We start from the raw sequence: 27159 nt of genomic DNA, 5'->3' as shown, positions 1-27159 counted from the left end.
TCTTTTGTTGTTTATATGTTCGCTTGAAACTTCTACTTAAATTTTAATCTCTGAAGTCGAAGTTGCATCCAATAAAAAGAGGGAGAGAGAACTCACATTACAGAAACTTGAAACATTCGGCTAGTTTTGAGATAGAACTAATACTACTACACAATGATTCAAGTTAATTTTACACAATAAAAGCAAAGCCTAATCGAGATTATGACATAAAAGTTAAAACAAAGGTCTCGCATGGAACTGGAAGTGGAGTCGGTTTTAATCAGTTAAAGAGCCTCTCTTTCAGAAACATGTGATCTTCAAACATTCATAGTCGAGCCAAGGTTTGAATGCATCATGGCGAGCAACTTTCTGAGATAACAAAAAAACATCCAGCAATTAAATCCCTTGTATAGTGATGATCACATACAAAAGCATCTTTTTACTCTTTATAACGATTCAAATAACAGATAAACAGGTCACACATATACCGTTAAATAAAAGATGAAGCCACGCAGCAGGTTCAGAGCTCTATGGCGATTCTCTCCATATAAAGCTTTCTCGAACATCCTTTTGAACTCTGCGAAAACCAAACCATAGCAAAACTCGACATGAAGGTAAAGAACACATAGCAAAATCTTTGAAATTTGAAAGCAAGCAGAAGGTATCCATATTGATTCAGCACTATCAGCTGTTTATCCATATTGTTTCTAGAAGAAGCAAAGCATAACTTTCCAAGAACATGTGATATGGTATATAGCTAACCTGGATACTGATCAAGATATGAAGGTTTCTTTTGATTCGTTGTATAAGTAAAATCCCTTCCATCTAACAGTTCCTTGGATTTGATCAACCATCTACACACCGATGCTTCATGCTCAAGCTCTTTGAACTCTTTTTCACTGTATGGTTGTTTGAGAACATTCATTATCTCCTTCCTAAACCAAGAATTGCATTGGTTACCCTCATCATCGCTCTCTTCCTCCAAATCCTTATTACAGACCAACAAAAGATCATGTCAAAAGATAAAATTTAAAAAACGGCAAAAGCTTAGGTGAATGAAGGTAATATACTTACAACAACTTTATAACTCTTTGATGGCACAAACGGAGAATCTTCTTCATCAAGAAAAGGACGATCACCAACCTCAATACTGTCGGAATCAGACAGAGACATTACATCTTTCTCACACTTTACTCGTACCTCCTTCTCAGGATTAGTTCTTGAGCTCTTCCACTTGTCCACTAACGATGTGAGATAAGATCTGTAATGCTCATCAGGCACCATTTCGGCTTCCCTAATCTCCTTCTTGCGAGCTTCGACATTGTGTTGCGAGCTTCTCCTCGCATGACTTGTTGCGTCAACACTCTTATCATTCACAGGACTCTCTCTTCTCTTCAACACAAACTCCCTTGTCTTCTTTTCACTTGCTTGGACACGATGAGGAGGCATTGACACAACAACATTCTTCTTAGTCGCACGACCACCAGTGTTTAGATCTTCTCTGCTCTTACGCTTACCTTTAAACTCGCGTATGTCGTATCCTCCGTTATCTACTCCATACCTAATACACCTCAGTGGATTATCTCTCAGATATGAGTTTCCATCGTCCATGAGACTATCAAACAACTTGAGATACTGATCATCAATTTTGTTGTCGCAATCATCATCATCACTAGCACCAGCATTAGAAGGAAAGGTCATTTGCATGTTGGAGGGATTAGCTTCTTCAGACTCTGATGAAACATCAGTATCCATCATACACTCGTTCAATTCACCACAGCGAACACCTTCATCATCGTCACTGTCTAAGTCAATCACAATAGGCTCCTTCTTCACAGGTCTCTTCTTCAGGTTTCTCATCTTAACTGGCAGAGATTAACTATAACTTCATGTCACAGTCCTGTAAAAAAACAAGATGCGAGGGTAAACATTGAAGATATTAGTTAATGACCACACAAACTCAAAAGCTTTTTGGGACTTCTGCATCTATAAACAGATCACCATAGAGATTCACTTACATAAACATCTCTAGAAATCTCTCAACAGTCAAATCAAAGGAGGAGAGAAAGAACTATGTTACTCTAAATTTTAGTGGCTAGAAAAAGCAATTGACTGGTCTCATCGAAGATCTCGTCATGGCTCCCACTGAACTCCAAGTGTCAAAATCAGTGAGGTAGAGGGTCAGTAGATAAAGCGCCAACTCGAGAAGAGAGCGTTTCCGCTTTTGTCGCTTCTCATTATTACACAACCTTTAATGTTTTCATTTTGGGCCGAACTAAAGGATAAAGCCCAAATATCTGAATTGGGCTCAGATTCTGGCCTTCATAATATTTAACTATATTTAACAATTTTCTATCGTAAAATGAAACATTATCGTTGACCCCAAAAAAATAAAATACATTATCGGATTTTAAAAGTTTTTTTTTTAATTATACAGGGATATCCTGACCCTACAAAAATGGTCCAGACTAATCACGTGTTACCACGTATCGGTTCTTTCTTCCTAACGATGTCAAAATGTTAATTTTTTAGTGGCCAGGACTTGAATCTGGTGACTTATTGAAATTTTTCTTCAGACCACAAGTTATGGTTTTAAAAGTATTTTTCATTTTATACCGTATGGAATGGTGTGGAATCGGCGATGATACACTATAGTTTTGTTTATATTATACACATGAAAACAATAAAATTGTCGTTTTTTGTTTCTCCAAAAGAAAAATCAATTGGAATGTGTTCGTACGTAACGTATGTGGCCGGTGATAAATCTCTAGTATATGTGGACCATAATGCCGCGTAACTCAAGAACATTACCGAACATTCCATAGGTCAAAATCATATTAATATAACACTCTACTACATAATACTAATCTATCAAAATATGTTAAGTTATATTTATTCAGAATAGTAAGCTTCGCAATTGTAAAATCATCAACGATTATTAATCACACCCGTTATTCAAAGTTAAATAAATTGAACAAAATAGTACAGTATTAGATTAGAACTAGACGAGTCATTAATACATATTTTCGTTGACGTCCCTGAGATGCTGGGGCCTAAAACAATTTAGTAAGGGTTTTATAAAAATTTTTTTTTTTACAAATTTAGGGGTTCTTTCTTATGTAAATTTTTTAAAAGAATTTGGGGGTTCTAAACCGGTGTTTCAGTTCGATGTGTCCAGGACCGCCCCTGGTCATAGTTGACGAATAAATTCTATAAAAAAAACAATGAGAGAAATGATGACAAAAAAAAAAAAAAAAATCAATGAGAGAAATGTCGTGTTTTAATGACTTTTCTTCTAGAAACGTCATTTTAAAAGAAGAAAAAAACAATTGTCATTTTCATAACCATCTTCTCCGAAGTTTCCCGCTTCAATCGCTTCCGTCTACAAGTATACCTTCCCCGTCCGTACGTACTTATGAAGAGTCTATAGCCGATAAAGCTTGAAACTTTATTCAGAAACAGAGTACCCATATTTTCACCAACGCTAACCAAAACGTCTAAAACTATCAGAAACAGAAACACCGAGAGGTATGGATTGTTCATTCATAAGCATAAACGATCTCCAAAGAATGTTCCACAAGCTCGACAAGAACCAAGACGGTCTCGTGACCCTCGACGAGCTTCATTGGATACTAGAGAGACTCGGCTGGTCCGAACACACTCCCGAAGAACTCGAACTGTTCGTTGGGAAACAGAGTCTCGACTTAGACGAGTTCCTTCGGTTCTACGACGACGCCGTTTCGAATAGGAAGGAAACAAAGAACGATAGTGTTGTTGATAATGATGATGCGATTGTGGGGGCGTTTAATGTGTTTGACGTGAACGGAGATGGTTATATTTCGTCGGAGGAGCTTCGAACGGTGTTGGAACGGCTCGGATTCGAGGAGGAGACAAAGAGTTGGGATTGTGGGAGGATGATTCGAGCCCATGACAAGAATCTTGATGGTGTTATTGATTTTGAAGAGTTCAAGAACATGATGTTACATGTCCAATGATGCTTGCATATGTGTGTATAGTCCGTGTGACATGTTTTATGTGTTGTGTGTAAACTCCTTAAAGTAAGTATATATGCTTATATATATTGTTATGTGTTAATGTAAAAAATATACATCTCTGTTACTTTTTTGCATAATCATACGTTAAGTATAGCCTGCATGGTTGTGTGATTAAGTTGTAAGCAAGACTTGTGAATGTGCTGTAACACTCTCTCCGGGGTTCGAGCCTTTAAAACAGAACAATAGCCATGTAGAAAGTTTGACTTTGTCTTTGACTTATAGAGTTTACATTGTAGTTCGGTGATAGATGATCCGGTTATCTTATGACATTAGTTGGAAAACACTCCAAATTTGGGTCATGCAATATTGTATAGCTAACCTATTCTATAGCACTAGATACGTTTTTTGGAACTAATTAGATCAACCAATAAGGTGCATAAAAAATGTAAAGTATACCTTTGACAATTGTTAAAGAGGCAAGCACTTGGCATTCAACAGATCTCGTCCGCTTTCTCCGATATCACGTTCTCTTTCATCCCTTGAGCTCAGAATCGAGACGCTGATGCCCTCGCAGAAAGGGACTTAGCCCAGTCAACCTCTATTTCGGCTCATTCAGCCCATCCTATTTATCTGTCTTCTGTTTCTGCTGTATTGAACTTTTAACTTTGGGCGGGTCCAAGTCTCTTATTTAATGAAGTATCTGTTTGACAAAAAAAAAAAAAAAAAAAAGCAAGGACTTGGCATATCGACCGAACAAGTATGTATGGACTTGGCGTATAACATAATTTGGACAGTTGTTTCATATGATTGTACTGGAAGTTTCTTATGTTGTTTCTATTGGGCTTTTCTTATCTTGTTGGCCAGGAAAGTTAAACTGGACAATACTTCGGTATTCCTGGTTCCCATGGTACATCCGGTTTAGTAAACGAATCTATTATCTCTATGAAATCTTAAATTCAAAGTAGTAATCTATCTAGGGTGCTACAGAAGTTGATAAGCATAAGTATTTATGTTTTGAAGGTGACACATGTTGCCATATTAATTGAAACTAGACCATGTGAGTAAACTAGTATTTATGTAAGAGAAAGCTACAGTTTTATCTAAATTTGCAAAACCTTCATGATGCCAATATTGGCAAGTACATAGCATTTGATTTTAGGCATATGTACAGTTAATGAATACGTACATGTTGGGTGATGCAGAAATTCATTAAATATGCATATGACTTTTAAACTACCCATATTCATCCACATTAAATCATCTCACCACCCACTGCAAATGTTCATATCTCTCTGTGTTTCAAAAGTTTTTGTATACACACCAACATTCACATGAATTACAAGAGTATGCTCTGTAACTTGCTATTTTGATAGACACCAGACCCTCAATTTAATTATAACATTTTCGGTATGTACATTAGTTTTGTTAGATCTCTTGATTAAAAAACCCCTTTGCATTTTATCTTCACTTTCAATTGAATCCCTGATGATGACTAGTCGGTACTCGTCACGGGGATCCTTACAAGTGTACAAGTTGTGTCTTTGCATATGTAGTTCTTTTTTTTTTTTTTTTCCGTCAAAGTTTTTTTTTTATTAATAAAAACATAAACAAACAGGGCCCGAGCCCAACAGACTAGTCCAAAGCCCAGAAACATTTCACAAAAACAAAAGCCCACAAAGCCGACGGGCATGGATTAAAAACTAAACGGGCCTGCAGCCCACAACATTCTACTCGAACTATACGGCCCAGACTTCTCCTTATGAGCCACGCATCGAGGAAGCGGGACGCGTGTTGAAATCACATCATCAGCACGCCACGCGTCAACCATCGCCTCAACCCGACCGTGACCCAAGCGAGAAGCCGCCAGAACACCACCACCGGAACCCTCGTAACGGCGGAGCTCGAAACCGGAGAGCCTCCACCGAAACCACCTTCCTTCAGCTTTCCAAACTCTCTGCGGAGAGTCTCCTCGCTCTCTTCGAGATCTCATCCGTCTTACAAGAGCCGCGAACCACAGAACTGACAATCAAACCTCTCTACCCGATCCAAACAACGAACCACCACTTCTAACCACTTGAGCCGGCGACGCAAGGCTGTGTAAACAACGAACCACCACTTCTAACCATATGTAGTTCTTTTCTAATATTTCAAATTTATTAAATTAATATTGGTCTGATCTGGTGGATTATAAATTTATAAGAATATAGAGTTAAGTCTTTTTTTTTTTTGCTAACATTTGGAAATTATAGAGTTAAGTCTTGTTTTCCATATTCTAAACTTGTTTGGGTTAAGTTATAATGTGTTATTCATCTTATATTACTAAAAGTTCAAAGTACACAATGTATTATGAGGATTTGAATATAGGTGGTGACACTTTGCTAGCATTAGCTCAAACCTTGACGGTTGAAGACCAGAATTATATCTATATATACATTTTTTTGGAAAAAAAAATTAACAATACCGATTTTAAGTTATAAATGTCACAAAGTACGACTTTTCTCTCCCAGGCACTTTTACCAAGAAAGGTTGTTACCCGCTGGTTATTAAGCTGATCTCCGGAGTTGACCTCCCCTTTTCGGCTTCTTTCCACCAACCTCTGACCTGCAAGATTCAAATCTATTACCTTTCACGGTAATATCTCCCGGTCAATAGACTCCTCTGGTCCTTGCACACCGGGTTCTTCCCCCGACCTTGTCGGAGGGACCGCCTTCTCCGGTCTTTTTTACCGGCGGAGTCCGCTGCTTGACAATCTGACGTGATGGAGCTCTCCCTGTATTTGAACGACGTTTACTCACTGAGTTGAGACCCTCCGCTCAAGTCTCCACTACTTCATAGTGAAAGCCTTGTGGAGTCAGTTTTCTCCTGTGATACACAGTACTACTGGTTGTAGTTTTCTTTCAGCCTCTCTGTTTGTTCTCCTGTTCTACTATTACTACAGATTGTAGTCTCTGTCTACACTCAGTCAGCTTCATCGATAGCACGTGTTAAGATGGCCCGCCGCTATTCACGTGATGAGAAAGGAAAATGGAAGGATGACAAGCTTCATCAACGGAAACCTCTAGTCAGAATCCCTGAAACAGATGTGTCTGACCTCATTGAACAGAATAAGTTCACGCTCATCGGTAGGGTAACCAACCCATCGATCCAGAAGACAAGGGCTCTGGTGGATTTCTTTCTACAACAGTGGCAGGTGGTTGGAAGAATAACAGGAAGGGACCTGGGGCCTTCGCTGTTTCAATTCAACTTCGAATCGGAGAAAGACCTCCAAACTATCCTTTCAAGAGCCCCGTTTCACTTCAAAAACTGGATGTTTATCCTTCAAAGGTGGGAACCGATTGTATCGGAAACCTTCCCTGCGCTTATCCCTTTCTGGGTTAGAGTACACGGTATTCCTCTCCACTATTGGAAATATGAAACTATTGATGCCATTGGTGCTATTCTTGGCCCCATAGAGGACCGAGAAGTTGATAAGGCCCGTTTTAGAGTTCAAGTGAATGGCCTAAAACCTCTCATAATGAAGTTGGACCTCCAGCTCCCTTCCCGCACGGTCATTGAGGTGGAAGTGGAATATGAAAAGCTAGGAAAACATTGCTTCTTCTGCAAGTCACTAACTCATGAGGATAGTGATAAACACAGATGCCCCCTATCTCGAGATCATACTGGAGGTATAGAGAACTTGGGAATCACTCAACAGAATACTCTGGAGAGAATAGAAGAAGGAAGAAGACGTCAAGAGGAGAGGCGATACTCACGACAACAACACCCTTCGCGTCATCAGCACCACACAACTCACAGAGGAGCTCGCTGGACAAACATAAGAGATGAGAACCGTAGCTCAGAAACATCATCAAAGGTTTTTGGCTCACGTATTGACTCAGGAAAAATCTCGGAGTTTGAGGAAAATAGGAGACGTTATGATGATCGTCAGCTGGCGTATAGATACTCTACCCCAAGAGAATCGTCGTCTCTGCGCGATTCACATGAACGTTTCTCTACTTCCCGTAGAACGCAAGTGTACCAAGCTAAAGAACCGGAAAACGTTGAGCTCCCCCGTAGAGTACACGCCTCTCCAGCTGGAGAAGCGATATCTACATCACACCGCTCACCTGTGGCTGTGCTACCCCTTGAACAAATGAGAGGAAGCATGGGATCTCGACTCTCAGACCCCCGAACAACAAACCTTTCTAATGATGAGAGGATTCCAGCTAAGGAGAGACTCTCAGTTCACACTCGGCGCACAAGTATGAATGATATGGACATGCCGGAGATTATTCATTCGCAAGAGAAGGAGAGAGATCCTACGGTTACTCCACCAGTACCAAATGCTCTTTCAACTTTTACTCGCCCGTCGAGTTCTACTATTTTTGATACAGGCAGACTTGGACCAACGGAAAGATCCCCTATCAGGACTCTTAGTGAAGATCGTATTCATGTTTCACTAAGACTTGGTCCACTCCAACCTGATGAGAATGAAGAGGATGATAATGTCTTCGACCTCCAATTGCAACAAGCCTTAACTTCGAAGGCAGCTGGAAAAAGGATTGCGGAGCGACCTAAGGAGAGAAAGAGATTAGTACGAAGTCCCACTCAAGTTGCTGCTCTCAAAAGAAGACGCACCACTAAGGTTCATCCCTCTCCCAGAAGGAAAATCATGATGGATGCTATCACGGCAGGAGGAAGAACGCTTTCCAAGAAGAAAAAACAGACTGCATCTTTGGCGACGATCATTCCGGCAAGAGCTCGTAAGGAAAAGGATTTTCGGGCTCTTCCGGAGTCTCTTCCTTAGCGTGTGTGAGCTGGAACTGTCAAGGTATCGGGAACCCCTTGACAGGCCAGCGGATAAGGGAATTTCAAAAGAAAATTTCCCCAGCACTTTTGTTCCTCATGGAGACCAAGAACCAAGACGAGGCACTGTTCAAGCTGTTCAAGAACTCGGACCTCTCCAATCATTTTACGGTTCCCCCCATTGGATTAGCAGGAGGACTTTCACTATCTTGGCGAGATGATCTTCAGGTAGACATCTTATACTCCTCTCCGAATGTTATTGACACACGGATTGAAGCACGTGGAACGTTTAGTTTCGTGTCCTTCATATACGGTGCGCCGAACCCATCAGACCGCCCTGCCTTCTGGAATAAACTGACGGAGCTAGGAGCGGAGCGAGAAGAAGCTTGGCTTCTTACAGGAGACTTCAATGATCTCTTGGATAACTCGGAGAAAGTGGGTGGTCCTCTCCGCTGGGAAGGATCCTTCCTCTCATTCTGAAGTTTCGGTTCCCAAATGGGATTATGGGACCTCCAACACTCCGGGAATCATTTATCTTGGCGTGGTACAAGATATAACTACTTCATCCAATCAAGACTTGACCGGGCCATGGCAAATTGTTCCTGGTTTGAACGATTCCCGGCAGGACGATGTGAGTACTTACGGTTTGAAGGCTCAGACCACCGACCTGTAGTGGTTCACTTTGATATCTCGGTTCGCAAGAAGAGAGGCCTTTTTAGGTTCGACAGAAGATTGACGTCAAAACCAGAGGTGAGGAAGCTGGTGGAATCTCAATGGCGACAAGAACCACTAGACTCAGTCTTAACAAGAATTGGGAAAATCAGACGCAGTATCATCCTATGGACACGAGAACAAAATCTCAACAGCAACATGATGATCCAAACAGCTCAACTAAAGCTGGAGGAAGCCATGTCTAGCTCATCGCCAGACGAGATACTTATAGGCTCCCTTACTGCAATTTTAGAAGCCGCATACAAAGAAGAAGAAGTCTTCTGGCGCCAAAGGAGTCGTATACTCTGGTTGCAATGTGGAGATCGAAACACGTCTTTCTTCCACGCTGCAACTCGAGGCAGACGGGCTGTGAATAAATTTTCAGTTATAGAAGACTCTACAGGGAAAGCAATGTTTAAGGAGTTAGAGATTGTGCAATGCATAACGGATTATTATGCCCAGATCTTCTCAGCCCAAATGTCAGATTCATCTCTGGTGGTTCAGGAAGCGATCACCCCTTTAGTTACTGCAGAGATGAACATGGCATTGATTGCTATTCCGAGCTCTGTTGAGATAAAGGAAGCACTCTTCTCGATTCATCCGGATAAGGCACCGGGGCCGGACGGTTTCTCGGCTAGTTTCTACCAAGCTTTTTGGGATATCCTAGGGGCTGATGTGATAACGGATATCCAAGCCTTCTTTGTCTCCAGCACTTTGGACCCGAGACAGAATGAGACTCATGTACGTCTGATTCCGAAGATTACAGGCCCAAGAAAAGTAGCGGATTATCGGCCGATTGCTCTCTGCAACACACATTATAAGATCATAGCTAAGCTGCTCACGCGAAGACTGCAACCACTTCTCCCCGTATTGGTCTCTGAACATCAGTCAGCATTCGTGAAAGGGCGAGCAATCTCAGACAACGTGTTGATAACACACGAGATCTTACACTACTTGCAACATTCAGAGGCTAAGGTCCGTTGCAGCATGGCTATAAAAACCGATATGAGCAAGGCCTATGACCGTATAGAATGGGGCTTCTTACGGAATGTCTTGGCCCGGTTTGGCTTTCATGACCTTTGGATCTCATGGATAATGACCTGTGTGACCTCGGTCTCGTACTCGTATCTCGTAAACGGGGCAGCGCAGGGAAAGGTAATCCCGTCTAGAGGAATCCGCCAGGGAGATCCCCTCTCGCCCTATCTCTTTATTCTTTGTACGGAAGTCTTGTCTGGTCTGTGCAAGAAGGCGCAACTACAGGGAGATGTGGTTGGCGTGAAAGTGGCTCGCAATAGCCCGGCGATAAACCACCTGTTGTTCGCTGATGACACGATGTTCTTCAGCAGAACGGACCATAAGAGCTGCGCGGCTTTAATCTCCATCCTCAGGAAGTACGAGGAAGCCTCTGGTCAATTCATAAATTTAGATAAGTTCGCTATAACCTTCTCGGCAAAGACTCCACGCGAAGCAAAGAGGAGAATCAGAGAGCAACTGCGAATTCTAAACGAAGGGGGTATAGGAAAGTACCTTGGCTTACCGGAGCATTTTGGACGACGAAAGCGAGATATCTTTGCGTCCCTGATTGATAGGATCCGTCAGCGATCCCGTAGCTGGACGACGAGATTTCTCTCGGGCGCTGGAAAGCTGATTCTCCTGAAATCAGTATTGGCAGCGATGCCCACATACTCCATGTCGTGCTTCAAGTTGCCACTGTCCCTGTGTAAACAGATTCAATCGGTTCTCACGAGATTTTGGTGGGATGCCTCTCCGGAGATAAAAAAGATGTGTTGGGTATCGTGGCAAAGGCTAGCTAAACCGAAGAGTGCCGGAGGGTTGGGATTCCGGGAGATTGTTCAGTTCAATGATGCTATGTTGGCAAAGCTCTCTTGGAGGATTCTTCAGAATCCAAACTCTCTCTTGGCAAAGATTCTCACCGGGAAATACTGTATTCATTCCTCCTTCTTAGAGGCACAGGTTCCCTCAAGCGCTTCCCATGGTTGGAGAGGAATTATGGTGGAACGCGACTTACTGAAAACAGGTGTGGGATGGGCGATTGGTTCAGGTGCAGATGTGAGTGTTTGGTCTGAGCCTTGGATGTCCACTAGCGAGCCTTTGACGCCGATTGGCCCCCCGACGATCTCTAACCATTCTTGGCGAGTGAGTCAACTCATTAAACCGGGGACTAATGAGTGGGACTTAGAGGCAATAAGAGCGACACTCCCACAATATGAAGACATCATTTGCAAGCTGATTCCCAGTGAGTTGCAAGCGCCAGATGAAAGAGTTTGGCTCCCTAATGCTTCTGGAGTGTATACCACAAAATCGGGATATGCGATGGCTAAGCTCTACAATGGAACACTTGAAGATCAAGCCTTCAACTGGAAGAAGTGCATTTGGCAGCTTGAGACATCACCCAAAATTAAGCATTTCTTGTGGAAAGCAAATAACAGAGCCCTCCCGGTTGGGGCGGTGTTACAGAGCAGAGGAATTGCGACAGATGTTGTGTGCAAACGGTGTGGAGCGGAAGAGACAGAGCTTCATGTCCTGTTTCAATGCCCTTTCGCCTCGAGAGTCTGGGACTTAGTCCCGTGCTTATTTAAACCTGCCTTGGTTTCTACGGAAACGTTTGCTGATCTCCTGCAACAATGTCGTAAAATGATTTCTCTTCCCCCCTCAGGCCTAGGCACGACCCCGTTGTATCCTTGGGTCCTTTGGATCCTCTGGAATAATAGAAATAAGCTACTGTATGAGGATAGAGTTTTCTCTGAACAGGACACTGTTCTTAAGGCTCTCCAAGATGCTCGAGCATGGAAGGCTGCTCAGTCTTATGACAAAATGCCTTCCTTACCACGGATTGTGGTCCTTGATATTGATTCTCAAACTGCTAATTCTTACACTTGGTCCTCATATTCTGATGCAGCTTGGGACTCTTCAACAGGAAACTGTGGAATTGGCTGGCTCCTTCGAGACGCTGACAATTCCATCGCAGAAAGCTCCTCCTCTCACTGGCGTTACGTTCCTTCAGCCCTCGTAGCTGAAGCATTGGCGGTCAAAGCAGCAATCAGCGCTGCTATCTCTTCACATGTCAGTAGCATTCGTGTCTATTCTGACTCAAAAAATCTCATTTCGCTCTTGAAGACTCAAGGACAGGATGTGGTTTTGAAAGGCGTTCTCCACGACATCAATGTGTTGGCTCGCTCTTTCTCCTCTATCTCGTTTTTTTATGTTCCGCGTTTAGCGAATGTTGAAGCTGACTTACTTGCTAAAGCAGCTCTCTCGTCTATTGTTGCAATCGAAACCTTGTAGAATGTTTTAATCTAATCGAAATCCATGTTTGATCAAAAAAAAAAATGTCACAAAGTACAAGTCGCTCGACGGTAGCGACCAATCCTTCCAAGATACAGTTGAGTATTGATATACGTAAGCAAAACTAACATATCATGTGGACGTTGACAGTAGAAATCAATGGTACGTCAGCTAAACGAGCATGCATGGCTATAATTTGCATATAGGGAGTTTAGCAAAAAAAAAATTTCCATATAATACCAAATGTGATTTATACTACCAAATGTTTTGAGATGTTCCTCTAGTACCAAATGTGAAAATACTACTATAATATTACGCTAGAATACTAAATCATATTATCCAGAAAATAATTTACTAATATGATTTAAGGTAGTATCAAGTATCCATGAATTGCATGCATAAAGCATTATCGTCTTAATCTTATTTAAACATATATTCTGTTATGGTAAAAAAATTAGAAAGAAGGATCATTATTTTAGGTAACTTATTCCACCGTAATCCAAACTAAAAACTTGTCGCCACAATCTTGGAAACTATAGAATGCTCGTTGGTTCTAACTTTATTAGATGACTGTCTTCATTCAATACCTTTTTTTTTGTGTGCACTTCATTCAATACCTAACTTCGGTTTTCTAGGACAATGATCTATAACAGACCAAAAAGACAAAAAGAAGTCTACATAGACCAATTGTGATCTATCATGGACCAAGGGCTGGTAAATTACCAATTTGCCATTAATGAAAGTGGCATGTGAACCATTGGATCAAATAATGGAAACTCTAATCTCGGTCGTCCAATTTTCTTCTTCCTTTCTCTTTCTCTCGCCTGGGTCCCACCCAAAATCCATATTAACTCCCTCACATCTTCATCTTCTTCATTACTCAACCACCCACGAAAATTCATTTCAATCACCAACCAAAGTTCTCTTCTTCAAGTTTTTATCCACAAACCTTTAATTCTGTTTCTTAGGGTTCTTCTACAGCTTTTCTCGTCCTTGAAACAGCAAATGTGCCTCGTCCTTGGTCTTGAAATCGCTTGGTAAGTGTATACTCTCTCCCTCTCCTTCTCTCTCACTCTTCTCTTCTTTTTTATTTGTTTTCTGTTTAGTTTTAGTCCCATAATATGTATGTTACCATTATGAGTCAGGTTCCATGGTTTAAGATAACGTTCTTATAGTATGAATCATGATATTGTAGATTAAATCATTTTTTACATTGGTTACACTGGTACAACAGACGTTGAGTACACCTGGTAAACCTGGTAAAACTCGTTAAGAATAACACTAGTACAACTAGTAAACCTGGTACAACTCTAAGTAACACTGAATAAGACTATGGGTAAAACTTGTATAACTCTTAGTAGTCCTTTGACAAGTCAAATACTAGTATAACTAGTATAACTTATAAACGACTGTTACATGTAAACCAGTATAACTGGTAATACTAGTATAACCCGTATTTTAGCGACTTTAGAACTCGTATAACTGATATAACTTGTAAGCTGTAATGTTGGTTTTAACTCTTTTCAGGAACTATGGATGGTACTGGAGCTGTGGTGATACATTTTGATCATGGTGGAGACAAAAATATTTATACATTAGTAATGAGAGGAAAATATGAGGAGATAACCTATTCTCGCTTGGTTGATAGAATAGGCAAGAAAATGAATATCGATGTAGCTGCGACGAAGCTTCAACTGAGCTACTATCCCCTGGTCGTGGATAATAAGAGGCCTTGTTATATTTTGGATGATGAAGATGTTTTAGGATATTTAATGGAGGTGGATAGGAAAAACCGGCGTAGTGTTTTGCATGTGGAGTTTTCCGAAAATATCTCAGAAAATCAGAGTAACGAGCAGTTTTCTATGAACGAGGAAATTCAGATTGATGCCAGAGCTAATGATGGTATGGCTGGAGTTGAGGAGTTGGCAATTGTTCCTCAAAACCAATCAGATGGGTATAATCATGAGGAGTTAGCAATTGTTCCTCCAAGACAATCAGATAGGTATGAGCATGAGGATTGCAATGAAGAGGGTGATGAAATGAATGATAGGGAGGAGTTGCCGGCTGTTACACCATCTGTAGACACAATTGTCAATGCTGAGTGGGATGATGGTATTGATATGAGTTTGTATCAAGAATTTGCGACTAAGGAAGAGCTGAGGAATTTAGTGGACGCAGGAGTGCATTCGAATTGTTTTGAGGTTGATATAATCAAGACGAATCGTACTGTTTATGTATTGAAATGTCGTGGGGTTGGATGCAGATGGTATTTACGAGCTGCAAGGCTGAAAAACTCAGCCTTTTTCAGTGTCAGAACGTATAGAAAGATGCATACGTGTACTCGGGGAGAGGGAAGTGTAACCAAGAGGGGGAAAAGAGGAACACCAAGCTTGGTCGCAGGAGTGGTGCATGAAGATTATCCAGGCCAATACAAGACTCCAGATCCAAAGTCTCTCATAAAGTTGGTGAAGAACAAACTAGGTGTCACGGTTTCATATTCTACAGCTTTGAGAGGGAAACACAAAGCTGTCAGTGATTTGCGTGGTAACCCTCAGGAGAGTTTTGCTAGACTTCCATCTTACTTGTACATGTTAGAAAGAATGAATCCTGGTACCATCACAAGATTAGTAGTGGATGAGAAGAAGCAGTTTAAGTATATGTTCTTTGCGCTTAAAGCTTGCATCGAAGGGTTTCAAGCAATGAGGAAAGTGATAATAATGGATGGAACTCACCTGAAGGGTGTGTATGGAGGAGTGCTTCTCATTGCCACTGCTCAGGATCCAGATCATCATCATTATCCCCTCGCTTTTGCGGTAGTAGATGGTGAGAAAAATGCGAGCTGGGAGTGGTTTTTGACTATACTGAAAACTTTGATACCAGATGATCCTCAGCTTGTTTTTTGTACTGATAGAAACCAATGCATCATCAAGAAGGTGCACGAGGTGTACCCAATGGCGATCCATGGATATTGCATTTTTCACTTGTCTAATAATGTTGCCGGAGCATGCAGCAAAGTTAACAAGAAAGGGGTTGCCAGAAAGTTTAGAAAAATTGCTGGTATGTACACAGAGGTCGAGTTCAGAAAAAGCTACAATGATTTCAGGAGAACGTTGCCTCAAGCCGCTGAGTATCTAGATGAGAGTGTTCATGAGACCAAATGGGCAAGATGTCAATTTCCGGGAGAAAGGTACAACATAGATACAACCAACACTGTTGAATCAATCAATGGTGTTTTAAAGGAACCAAGGAAATATGCATTGTTGCCAATGCTTGATGTGATCATTGGGAAGATGGTAGAATGGTTTAACAAATATCGTGATTTATCTTTACGCGTTCCAGAGAGACAGATACTAATTCCCTACGTGCATGGGATATTGCATCACAGTTATCCGAAGGCAAAAAAGCTCACGGTGATGGAGCTAAACAGATTTGAACGTCAGTACACTGTGATTGGCAAAGATGGTCAAGGTTATTATGTTGATTTAGGCAACGGAACATGCCAGTGCAAGTGTTTTGATATTGATCGGTATCCTTGTGTGCATGCACAGGCTGCGATCATCGCGCGTGGAGAAATGTCTGAAGACTATTGTTCTAAGTATTATTATATGGAGCAGTGGACTTTGGCATATTACAAGACAATATATCCAGTGCCTCATCATTCATTATGGGAAAGTTATGAAATTCCAGATGAAATCCTATCTCAGGTTGTCTACCCTCCGCATGTGGAAAGAAAGAAAGGAAGACTACAAGAAACTAGATTTCCATCAGCTGGGGAATATCGGAGGAAGAAAAAGAAGAAGTATCCACCATTGGTGTGTGAGAATGATGGAATTGACAGCGATGAAAGTGGAAGCGATGGAATTGATGAATGAGTCTTACTTATGTGTTATGGAACTTGCTTATGTCTTGTGAGTCTTACTTATGTGTTATGGAACTTGCTTAGTCTTGTGAGTCTTACTTATGTGTTATGAAACTTATTTATGTGTTGTAGAACTTATTTATGTAATGTGTTGTTTCTGTCAGGTACAACAGGTACAATTGGTAAAACTTCATTAAACCTAACATTCATGTTTTTGTGTTGTTATACTGGTACAACTAGTAAAACTAAAAATAAGTTATACTGGAATAACTAGTTCAACTATGTCTAGTTTACTAAAATAGGTTCTACTGGAATAACTAGTACAACTATGGAGGATCTGAAATTTAAATATTATTTTAGGTTTTTTCATATTAATAAAACATTCAAATGGTCTAATTTTAAGTGTTTGGATAGGTTTCTTTGTGTTTTGTATTGTTTTTTTTTTTTTTCTGGATTTCTACCTCCATCACAAAAGTTTGCTTGATCTACCTTATACTTTTAAGGTTTGTTAACATATTTGTCCACATATTTTTTGAAAAACATACATGACAAGTATTTTCACAATAGTGATGATTTCATTGTATCCGGGCAAACACATGTTAACATAAATGAGTGGTACAACTTAGATAATGGTATTTCTCTTTGGTACAACTAATATATTCAGGTTTCACTGCCAAAGTACAACTCTGTACAAACTAGTATAACTAATAAACTAGTACAACTTTGTGCAAGCCAGTATAACTAATAAATTAGTACAACTTTGTAGAAACCAGTACAACTAAAAAACTAAAACAACTTTGTGTGCATAATGAGTTTCAAATAAGTGGATTCCCAGATAAGTCCTACACTTTTTAATTTAACACTAGGTGTACTAGTTTTTCTAGTTATACTACTTTCATATTTTTTGGCATAGTTGATGCTGTAATGTTGTTTTACTTCCCACCTGTAATTGCAACCTGTTCAACCACCAAGTTTGGATTTAGGTTTTAAAACACACACACATACAAGTTTTAGGTTTTAAAACACACACACATACAAGTTCATCCGTTTTAGGTTTTAAAACAAACACATACAAGTTCCAAAAACAACAACATAGTTCAGCCAAATCAGTTTGGCGTAAAAGGAGACCTCAACAAATGAGAACGCTTGGGCACCCTCTTTGGCATCTCAGCAGGATCCTGTGAATCTCCAACCGAAGCTGTGTTCTCTAAAGCGTCATCAACTCTAACCTCACCTTCCTTCTCCAAAGCATCATCATCTACAACCTCATCTGTCTTGTCCACAACAGCTTTTTCCGCAGCAGCCTTCTCAAATCTCTCTGCAGTGTCTGCCATAATTTGAAGTGTAGATTGCTCATCTCCATCTTCAGTATCTACATTGAACAAAAATACATCCTGACTTAGATCATCATCATTAAAAATAAAATTTGAAGTTATATGTTATCATGACTTACCTTGCATCAATTTGAAGTTATATGTTATCAAAACTCCAAATCTTCTACTGCTTGGAGAAGGAAATACTCAATGAAGTATCCTGCTTTGGACCTTCCTCTTAAAACTGTAGCCAGAAAGTAAAGAACCGCCATCCTCAGACGATCGCCACTACCATCAAATTTCATCTTCTGAAGTTTCTCCTTAACATCCGCTTCTGTCACTTGCAGACCCTTTTCCTTCCCATCCTTTGTCTTCTTCACTTTAAAATACTTTCTCGCAAACTTCAGTCTCCCTATGCTCTGATAGTTTTCTGGATATGAGTGGCAGTATAAACCAGAGAGGAGGCTATGTTCCCTGATAGAGTATCTAATTGGAACACCGTTTACCCCAAACCAAGCTTGTCGACCCTTCTCTGTATGCATAGTACGAAGTAGCAACATCCACAATCCCATCACTTTTCTTGTTGAGGTACAATCCATGTGGAATATATGCTTGAACTGAGGATGTTCCTGAAACCAACTCTTCTCTGAGGCATCCAACTTACCAATCGTCTTGTTCAGAAAATCGTGTTGATGGCACCTTGAGGAGAGCTTGCAACCCTTTCCATAGTTGCTCGGATTGAAGAAAAAACCAGCAGGTCTGTCAGCTTCTACGGTCATATCATCACTCTCAACCTGAAAAATACAAACAAAATACAAAGAATAAATAACTGAGTTATACAACACATAAACACTTAGTTGTACCAGTTACACTAATTAAATTAAAAATAATATTACTAGTTCTACCAGCAAGCCTAGTTATACAACAACAACACCATCTCATTAAACAGTTATACAAAATACTTCTCTAGTTATACTAGTCAGACTACGTATAAGAAGCGTAGTTGTACCAGTTATATTACTTATAAAAAAAAATTTACTAGTTATCCTGAATTTGTTTACAACATATTATTACCAGTTGCACCATTTTCACTCTTTTAGTTGTACTAGTAATTTAATACTCGGTTGTATTAGTTAGACTAATTATACTTTTCATAGTTATACCAGTTATATTAGTTATAAGAAGTGTGGTTGTACTAGTTATACTAGTTCCATTGATTCTGTTTTACAACATTTTATTACCAGTTGAACTAGTTTCATTCTTTTAGTTGTACTAGTTACACTTCTTATATAATCACTACTTATTTTTTTTTTCGACCCTATGATAAATATTTCTAGAACCATTTAAGTTGACTTGTTTACCGTTCTTGGAGCGTCGTTGTCAATGGCAGCAGATCCAATAGCAGCCTCATGTGAATTTGAATCTATGTTGTTAGATCCAATCTGCTCACGGTTCCTATTTGTTAGTCCAATTTTATCATAAAAATTCCAAAACCATTTTAATTGATTTGTTTACCGTTTGCCCGTCATTGTTAATGGCAGCCTCGGGTGAGCCTGATTCTCTGTTGGTAGAAGTTATTGGAGCTTGCAGTGGATTCTCCGCCTCATTGGGTGTTTGAGTAGGTGATTTTTGTGGCTCAATCGGAACTGATGGGCTTGGCGTACCCTCTCTATCATCCTGCGAAGGTAACTCCGTTGATAGTGGCGGATAATGATCAGGATCGGCTTGATGTTCTGGTGAAGATGCGGTCTGAGGCCGCTTGGTTGGATTGGACGAGGACTCATCGTCTACACCACTGTCTCGCTTCCTCTTCTTCTCTGCGGTTTCAATCTTCTTTTTCTCTGCATCTCTTTTTTTTTTAACGGCTTCTCTCCTCCTTTTCACCGCTGCTTGTTTTTTCTTTATCACAGAGTCTTTCTTCTTCTTTTCCGCCTCAGCTTTCTTCTTCTCCACCGCAGCTTTCTTCTTCTCCACCACTGACTCATTCTTCTTCTTCTTCTCCGGCGCACCTTCTTTGTTCGTTTGTTCGGTGAAACGAGTCTTTGGAGCCATAGTGTTTCAAAGAGTAACACGAAATAGAGAAACAAATGAGATAGAGGGAGATCGTGATGATTGTGGTAGAGTTTGATTAGTGAGATGAGATAGAGGGAAGGGGGAGAGATCGTGAATTTTTTTCTGTTGGTTATGTCGGGGAAGAGGAATTAGGGATTTAGTTTGATTTAGGGGGAAGGATCCGGGAAGGGCACGCGGGTCGGGTTAGTGGGTGGGGTAGGTTGGTTGGATATGTAAATAAGTTAAAGTTTTAGGTTTTATAGTATTTTCAGCTTAATTTCGATTTATTATTAATTCATTAAAAAAATAAAAACAGAAGTGTCCTTTTCCAGATTTTTGTGTGCCCATTTGGTCGATCTCAGCATTTGATTCGGTTTTCTACAAACTCTTATTTCCCAAAACAATAAAAGATAATTCTCTCTATATATTAGATATATATAGAGACAATTATCTTCTATATATCCCCTTTTGTCAAAAAAAAAAAAAATTCTCTCTATATATTAACCAGATTTAGTACTTTTATTAGTTAAGAAACTAAAGAAGATTTGTTTACTTCATTTCATCAAGCCGATACTGTGGGCCATATGTAATCAATTATAGTTGTAAAAGAAAAAGACATCAAAATGTTAAAACCTTTTCAAATATTTTATAAATACAGACCCTTCACGAGTCTTTTAACAAATCACGTACCAAAACAAGACATTAAACAATATCAAAACAATGGAACTCTTACTTCCACACCCATCAAACTCAACTCCACTCACCGTCCTCGGCTTCTTAGACCGAGCCGCCTCCGTCTACGGCGACTGTCCATCCATCCTCCACACCACAAACACCGTCCACACTTGGTCCGAAACCCACAACCGTTGTCTCCGAATAGCCTCGGCTCTCACTTCCTCTTCCCTAGGCATTAACCAAGGCCAAGTCGTCTCTGTCGTGGGCCCCAACGTCCCGTCCGTCTATGAGCTTCAGTTCGCTATACCAATGTCCGGAGCCATCTTAAACAACATCAACCCTCGCTTAGACGCACATGCACTCTCTGTCCTCCTGCGTCACAGTGAGTCCAAGCTCGTTTTTGTCGACCACAGCTCCATCTCTTTAGTTCTCGAAGCAGTCTCGTTCTTGGGACAACATGATAAGCCTCACCTCGTCCTCCTCAACGATGATGACGATTCTTCCTCTACTTCAGCCGCGTCTGATTTTCTTGACACGTACGAAGGGATCATGGAGAGAGGAGATTCAAGATTCAAGTGGATACGTCCACAAACTGAATGGAAACCGATGGTGCTTAACTACACTTCCGGAACGACGTCGTCTCCCAAAGGAGTGGTGCTTAGCCACAGAGCAATTTTCATGCTTACTGTTAGCTCCTTGCTTGACTGGTCCTTTCCAAACCGTCCGGTTTACCTTTGGACGTTGCCGATGTTCCACGCTAATGGTTGGGGTTACACGTGGGGAACCGCTGCCGTTGGAGCCACTAACGTTTGCACACGGAGAGTTGACGCGCCAACTATATATGACTTGATCGATAAGCATAAAGTAACTCACATGTGTGCTGCACCGATGGTTCTCAACATGCTCACTAACTATCCTTCCCGTCAACCGCTCAAGAACCCGGTTCAGGTACTATATATATCCTCGTTTGATTGCCGGTTTGATTTACGATGGCTCAAGACTTTGATTTATACTTTATTCAACGATAAATTAATAACCACAACAGATTAATAGATTTTGGGTTAGTGTAAACTATGACATAATAAAATTTTAAAATATACTAGATCTCGATCCGCGCAACCGCGCGGGTTATTGGTTTTATTTATTTTTTATATAAACATTTTTTCGACTTTTAAATTGGTATATATTATAATATATATGTGTCCATCAGTTTTTAAAACATAATAAGTTTACGGTATATGTTTTTCATTGAATAGATTGTTTCAAACTTTCACGTGTATTTTTATCTTCTTCTATATATATATTTTCGGATTATTATTTCATTATTAAAATCATAACTATATATATAAAGAATAGTAAAATATTATTTTATTGTCATATCCAAAGATATTGTAACATTTCAAAAATTTAGAAAGTTTTTAAAAAATTAAACTTTTCGCTTCATAGATTTATATTATCGAGTAAATAATTAAACATTTAGTTTTTGTTTAATTTTTAAAATAAACTATATAGTTTAGAATTTTTTTCCATTGGTTTAAGGTAGTAAAGATTAATCATTGTTAGATAATATGATTTTTGCTATTTAAAAAAAATCTTTATAACTTTAAAAGTTAACATCAACAAATATTTAAATAATTATCATATCGAGGTATAGTATTATAACATTAAAATTATATCTATTCAATTTATATTATCTATAAATCTAATGAATCATTTATTGTTTAAATTTAATTATTGATAGCCCAATAAAAATTTTTAGTAGGCCCAAAATTTAAATGATAAGATTAGAGATTAAATGTAATATGACTTTCTAGGAATAGGTCCATTAGGTCCATTTTAAAAAAAAATCACACATGAATCAAAGTTGTGACTTCTGTTTTAATATATAAGATGTAAATATATAGTCCCAGTATAAATTAGTAATTAATATATATAGCGTTTATATAAGTACTAAAAAAACATTGTATTATTATTTTTTATTTACTTGAATTACATCTTTAATTGTAATTTTGTCATTTTACACCTAAAATAAATCTTAATTTACAGTATATATTTTCTTTCTACCAATATAAATTTATATTTGTAAATCAATTAAGTTTTATACCGTTAAAATAAATTATTCTTCTTAATATTATATAATTTTTTTGGAAACAATATTACATAAATTATATTTAAAAATATATAACTCTAAAAAAGAAAATTTTCTATAAAGTAGTAATAAAATATTATAGTTCCAATATAGGTTTTAAGTTTAAGCTACCAATTCTCGACAAAAAAAAAAAAAGAAGCTACCAATTCACTAGAATTTAAGATCTTGAGGGATGGTAAACTTTTAAATCAGGTGATGACGGCTGGAGCTCCACCTCCTGCAGCCATCATCTCTCGAGCAGAAACCCTCGGTTTCAATGTCGGTCATGGGTATGGTTTAACGGAGACAGGAGGCCCTGTTATCTCATGTGCTTGGAAGCCTGAGTGGGATCATCTTGATCCCTTGGAGCGAGCTAGACTGAAGTCAAGACAAGGAGTAAGAACCGTTGGATTTGCTGAAGTCGACGTTAGGGACAAGAGAACAGGCCAAAGTGTGAAGCACGACGGAGTTTCAGTTGGAGAGATTGTGTTAAAAGGAGGATCAGTTATGTTGGGTTACTACAAAGACCCTGAAGGAACTGCGGCGTGTATGAGGGAGGACGGATGGTTCTATACCGGAGATGTGGGGGTTATACATGAAGACGGTTACCTGGAGGTGAAGGACAGGTCAAAGGATGTGATCATATGCGGAGGAGAGAACATAAGCAGCGCTGAGGTCGAGACTGTTCTATACACTAATCCGGTGGTGAAGGAAGCTGCGGTGGTGGCTAAACCGGATAAGATGTGGGGAGAGACGCCGTGTGCTTTCGTGAGCTTGAAGTATGGTAATAATGGTGATGGGTCGGTGACTGAGAGGGAGATAAGGGACTTTTGTAAGACGAAGTTACCTAAGTATATGGTTCCAAGGAAAGTGATTTTTCAGGAGGAGCTTCCTAAGACATCTACTGGTAAAATTCAGAAGTTTCTTCTCAGACAAATGGCTAAGTCCTTGCCTTGATGATCTGGTTTGAGTTATTGAGTATATGAAGAAACTCTAAGAAGTAAAATAAAGTGTATTTATCTTGGGTGATGTATTAATGTACCCTTGAGAAGGGATTAGTTTCTAAGTTTGATGTAACACGCTTGAGTTAATTGTAATGAGATTTGCTAAGAAAGTGTGACTTACAAGTTAATAACCCTCTAATCTTATTATTACAAGTGTGGTTCATCTAACTGTCCTTGCTAAGAAAGCTTATGTTGATACTTGATAGTCAATGGCCTTCCATAAATCTTAATATCACGGTGTGACTCACTGAAGCTTAGCAGCCGCACAACAAGGCACCCTTTGCTTCTGAAACAGAGCATTAGGAAAGAGTTTGTACAAATTAGTCTCATTCGCAAATGGCTATAATCAGTGGCTTATCTAGAAATAAAATTTATCTGGTGCAAACTTATAAACACAGTTTAATATCTTTGCATACAATTTACAATACAAAATTTGACTAATTTGAAAAAAATAATCCATGGTGGGCAACTGCCCCTCCTACAATGAACATAGGTTCGACAATGGCTATAATATTCAAAATTTCATTAATACTTTGATGATAAAATAAGCTTATCAACCTAAGTCCACTTAGTCCAACGACATTTCATCAGCTAAGTTCTAAAACTAAGTAAACCCATGAGACAATGAGATTAATTTCTGACCAGAGTGTGATTCTAACCAATTTCAGAACATCCCTATGAATCAAACAGAAAAAGAAATAATAATAATAATAATAATAAGAAAACGACTCTCCATATTTAAGAAATTTCCTACCTTCAGGAAATCGAACAACCCATGGTTGTTTCTACAGTTCCATTTCACATTTGGTTACCCTCTTAATCGTTAGCTTCCTCGGCTTCGGCAATCTCTCTCGTCTTCTGCTTATCTGAAATATTTGGTCGGAAGAAAACACCGATCACGATTCCTCTAAACAGGCCGGGCTAGTTAAAACGTTTGGGCCTTTACAGCTATAATATGGGCTTATTTTTAATTACTTACGATCCCTCAGACCCAATATATGTAGTAGTTTAGGGTCATCATTATGTTGGTTGCCTTCTTTCAAACATAACCATAATACCATGTACAGTACATTGTAGCCTAATAGCGCCTTTTTAACACTGATAAAAAAAAAGTTAATATATCGACGATTTTACGGTTAACAATTTAAATATAAAGGTTTGACAAATTCACATACACCATATTCAACTTTATGAAAATTATTGCTTGAAGATAGTACTTAAACTATGTCGAAGATCTTTTCATACCACACTAGATTTTTATGTGCGGGTAGATTTTTATTTTATAAATATATAACATATACCATCACAAAACTTTCAAAGATATAATTTACATTTTAGTGTTATATATTGTGTAAATCAATAATGTTATTGGTTATGTTTCTTATTCGATATTATTAATGTATAATGATTTGTTTTATACATTTTACTTTATTATTAATTGTTATTTTATATTAATATATTTTTGAGTTTGGTAAAATGAATTCATAGTATGAAATAAACAAATTGAGAATCTCCTTCATTTTTTTTTTCTAATTTTTACAGACTCAAAACAATATATTTTAAAATTTTATTTAGTTATACTATAGAACTGATATTTTCTTATCATAATTTATATTTCTATGTTATTTATTTAGTATATTGTGGGATTTTATAAGTAAATACATTATAAGTAAATACATTATAATTATACTATATTATTAATTATAAAATCAATCGCTGCATTAATTTTAAAAAAAAAAAAAATTTATCAAGATTTTGTTAGATATATTTTGTTATAAGTAAAAATAAAATTTAAATTTACAGTTAAAATTTATTTATTAATATCTATATAATTTATAATATATTTTTTCAAAATGTTATATATTAAATAGATTAACTTAAATAATCAAATATATGTTATTGATGAAATAGACCTAGTATGAATTTTTTATGGTATTTCTTTTAATAAAGAAAATATATAATATAATTATAAAAATTGAAAATACCATACAATTTTATTTTATTTTGTTTTATAATAAAATCTTATTTAAATTAATGTATAATAGTATATATTATTAATTACGAAATTAATCAATAGTATTAATTTAAATAAAATATTTTAAATTTTTAGAAAGATTTTGTTAGATTTTTTCTCAATATTTTGTTATAACTAAAAATAAAATTTAAATTTACAGTTAAAATTGATTTATTATTAATATCTTTATATATTTAATAGATTAATATAAATAATTAAATAAATGTAATTAATGAAATGGACCTAATAAGACTAGTATGACTTTTTATGGTAGATAAAAATGGTAATTCTCTTTTAATAGAGAAAATGTTTTCTTAAACACTTTTCTTCATTGCCGTCTATTCATGTCACACCTTGAATCATAAGAGATTTAAATAACCAAGGCGTGAATCCTTTATTCCCAGATAAGGGCATCTCCAACCCTACTCCATTTTTGACTCCAAACTCAATTATAGAGTAAAATCTTCTCCAACCCCACTCCATATTCAACTCCAAAATGGAGTAATAGCTAGGGTTACTCCATTTATGGAGTAATCTTACCCATTACTCTATTTTGGAGTTGAACTTTTTATATTTATGAAATGGTCCTTTTGATTTTTAATATTTTTATTTCATACTAAAAATAATATAATAACATAAAAAAATATAATACTCCACAAAAGATTACTACTTTATAGTTTACAGAAAATACGCATAAATTCATAAAAGTCAAAACTAAGAATAAAAAATATAAAATAAATATAATATAATATAAATAAGTAATTCAATAATTAATTCGGTAAATTGTTTTCGAAATTACCAAAAGCGGTGAAGTATTATTCAAACGGAATAGATGAGTTTTTTAATCTTGTGGGTCAAAATTTTGATTGATAACATTTGTACTTGTTGAACTTGATATATGCACAAACAAACAATAGGACCCAATACATGATTCAAATTACAAAACAAAACTTTGTTTTTTCTTTATGTTCTTTTAATGCATAAAAATATTTTTGAATTAGAAAATTGCATATGATAAAATCTGCACGATTTGAAATTGGAGGATAATCTCTAGTTGTATTTTTAATGATAAATATTTAATTTAAATAAAATATATTATTATAGAAATTTTGTAAACATAAAATAGTTGGGTTAACTGTTAATTTTTTATAAGTTGAAGGTACTAATAACAATTATTAACTAAATGAAAAAAGAATTTTTTTGTTTAGAGTAAAAAATGGAGTAATACATTGGAGTAAAATCCAACTCCATTTTGGAATTACACCATTTTGGAGTGAAATTTGGAGTAATACATTGGAGATGCTCTAACAACCATCTGATGATCCAAGTGAGCCAGGT

At 37.9% G+C, this 27159-nt stretch overlaps 5 protein-coding genes and 1 long non-coding RNA gene across 7 annotated transcripts; 3 read left to right on the top strand and 3 right to left on the bottom strand.

The window, feature by feature from the left end:
- Window positions 1-51: 51 nt before the first annotated feature.
- LOC103872997 lies at window positions 52-2216 on the bottom strand. Of its 2 annotated transcripts, none has more exons than XM_009151424.3 (5): window positions 1998-2216; window positions 1054-1879; window positions 742-967; window positions 468-556; window positions 52-348 (listed from the first exon to the last, which is right to left on the bottom strand). In XM_009151424.3, exons 2-5 carry the CDS (start codon window positions 1837-1839, stop codon window positions 280-282), a joined length of 1170 nt encoding a protein of 389 aa, XP_009149672.1. In that variant the 5' UTR covers window positions 1840-1879; window positions 1998-2216; the 3' UTR covers window positions 52-279. The 2 variants fall into 2 exon arrangements, with proteins under 2 accessions (XP_009149672.1, XP_033128554.1); XM_033272663.1 differs by having other exon boundaries at window positions 2060-2200.
- Window positions 2217-3071: 855 nt separating this feature from the next.
- LOC103872996 (probable calcium-binding protein CML44) lies at window positions 3072-4240 on the top strand. The gene has a single exon (XM_009151423.3). The coding sequence runs from the start codon at window positions 3510-3512 to the stop codon at window positions 3972-3974; it is 465 nt and encodes a 154-aa protein (XP_009149671.1). The 5' UTR covers window positions 3072-3509; the 3' UTR covers window positions 3975-4240.
- Window positions 4241-13425: 9185 nt separating this feature from the next.
- Window positions 13426-16802, top strand: LOC117125645. The gene is made up of 2 exons (XM_033272660.1): window positions 13426-13813; window positions 14304-16802. Exon 2 carries the CDS (start codon window positions 14309-14311, stop codon window positions 16646-16648), a length of 2340 nt encoding a protein of 779 aa, XP_033128551.1. The 5' UTR covers window positions 13426-13813; window positions 14304-14308; the 3' UTR covers window positions 16649-16802.
- Window positions 16803-17584: 782 nt separating this feature from the next.
- Window positions 17585-20251, bottom strand: LOC103873326. Its single transcript, XM_033272661.1, has 4 exons — window positions 19464-20251; window positions 19310-19390; window positions 18089-18742; window positions 17585-18007 (listed from the first exon to the last, which is right to left on the bottom strand). The coding sequence occupies exons 1-3, from the start codon at window positions 19998-20000 to the stop codon at window positions 18116-18118; spliced, it is 1245 nt and encodes a 414-aa protein (XP_033128552.1). The 5' UTR covers window positions 20001-20251; the 3' UTR covers window positions 17585-18007; window positions 18089-18115.
- A 175-nt stretch (window positions 20252-20426) lies between these two features.
- Window positions 20427-23927, top strand: LOC103872994 (probable acyl-activating enzyme 9). The gene is made up of 2 exons (XM_009151422.3): window positions 20427-21623; window positions 23017-23927. Exons 1-2 carry the CDS (start codon window positions 20721-20723, stop codon window positions 23758-23760), a joined length of 1647 nt encoding a protein of 548 aa, XP_009149670.1. The 5' UTR covers window positions 20427-20720; the 3' UTR covers window positions 23761-23927.
- On the bottom strand, window positions 23886-25219 carry LOC103872995. The gene is made up of 2 exons (XR_633803.3): window positions 24562-25219; window positions 23886-24093 (listed from the first exon to the last, which is right to left on the bottom strand). It is a non-coding gene; the product is annotated as an uncharacterized LOC103872995 (long non-coding RNA).
- Window positions 25220-27159: the final 1940 nt, after the last annotated feature.

The sequence above is a fragment of the Brassica rapa genome, chromosome A06 (genome assembly GCF_000309985.2).
Source record: "Brassica rapa cultivar Chiifu-401-42 chromosome A06, CAAS_Brap_v3.01, whole genome shotgun sequence".
Taxonomy (NCBI): Eukaryota; Viridiplantae; Streptophyta; class Magnoliopsida; order Brassicales; family Brassicaceae; genus Brassica; species Brassica rapa.
Note: the sequence above shows the minus strand (reverse complement) of the source record. Positions and strands in the feature narration are given on the sequence as shown.

Excerpts from the sequence above, each read along its gene's own strand:
- LOC103872997 (XM_009151424.3), bottom strand. The coding sequence starts at position 1,839 with ATGAGAAACCTGAAGAAGAGACCTGTGAAGAAGGAGCCTATTGTGATT. Across the intron at positions 968-1,053 it reads CAAAGAGTTATAAAGTTGTT|GATTTGGAGGAAGAGAGCGA; the intron begins GTAAGTATATTA and ends GTCTGTAATAAG. Across the intron at positions 349-467 it reads GCTTCATCTTTTATTTAACG|AAAGTTGCTCGCCATGATGC; the intron begins GTATATGTGTGA and ends TTGTTATCTCAG.
- LOC103872996 (XM_009151423.3), top strand. The coding sequence starts at position 3,510 with ATGGATTGTTCATTCATAAGCATAAACGATCTCCAAAGAATGTTCCAC.
- LOC117125645 (XM_033272660.1), top strand. The coding sequence starts at position 14,309 with ATGGATGGTACTGGAGCTGTGGTGATACATTTTGATCATGGTGGAGAC.
- LOC103873326 (XM_033272661.1), bottom strand. The coding sequence starts at position 20,000 with ATGGCTCCAAAGACTCGTTTCACCGAACAAACGAACAAAGAAGGTGCG. Across the intron at positions 19,391-19,463 it reads TTAACAATGACGGGCAAACG|ATTGGATCTAACAACATAGA; the intron begins GTAAACAAATCA and ends AACCGTGAGCAG. Across the intron at positions 18,743-19,309 it reads ACAACGACGCTCCAAGAACG|GTTGAGAGTGATGATATGAC; the intron begins GTAAACAAGTCA and ends TGTATTTTTCAG.
- LOC103872994 (XM_009151422.3), top strand. The coding sequence starts at position 20,721 with ATGGAACTCTTACTTCCACACCCATCAAACTCAACTCCACTCACCGTC. Across the intron at positions 21,624-23,016 it reads CGCTCAAGAACCCGGTTCAG|GTGATGACGGCTGGAGCTCC; the intron begins GTACTATATATA and ends CTTTTAAATCAG.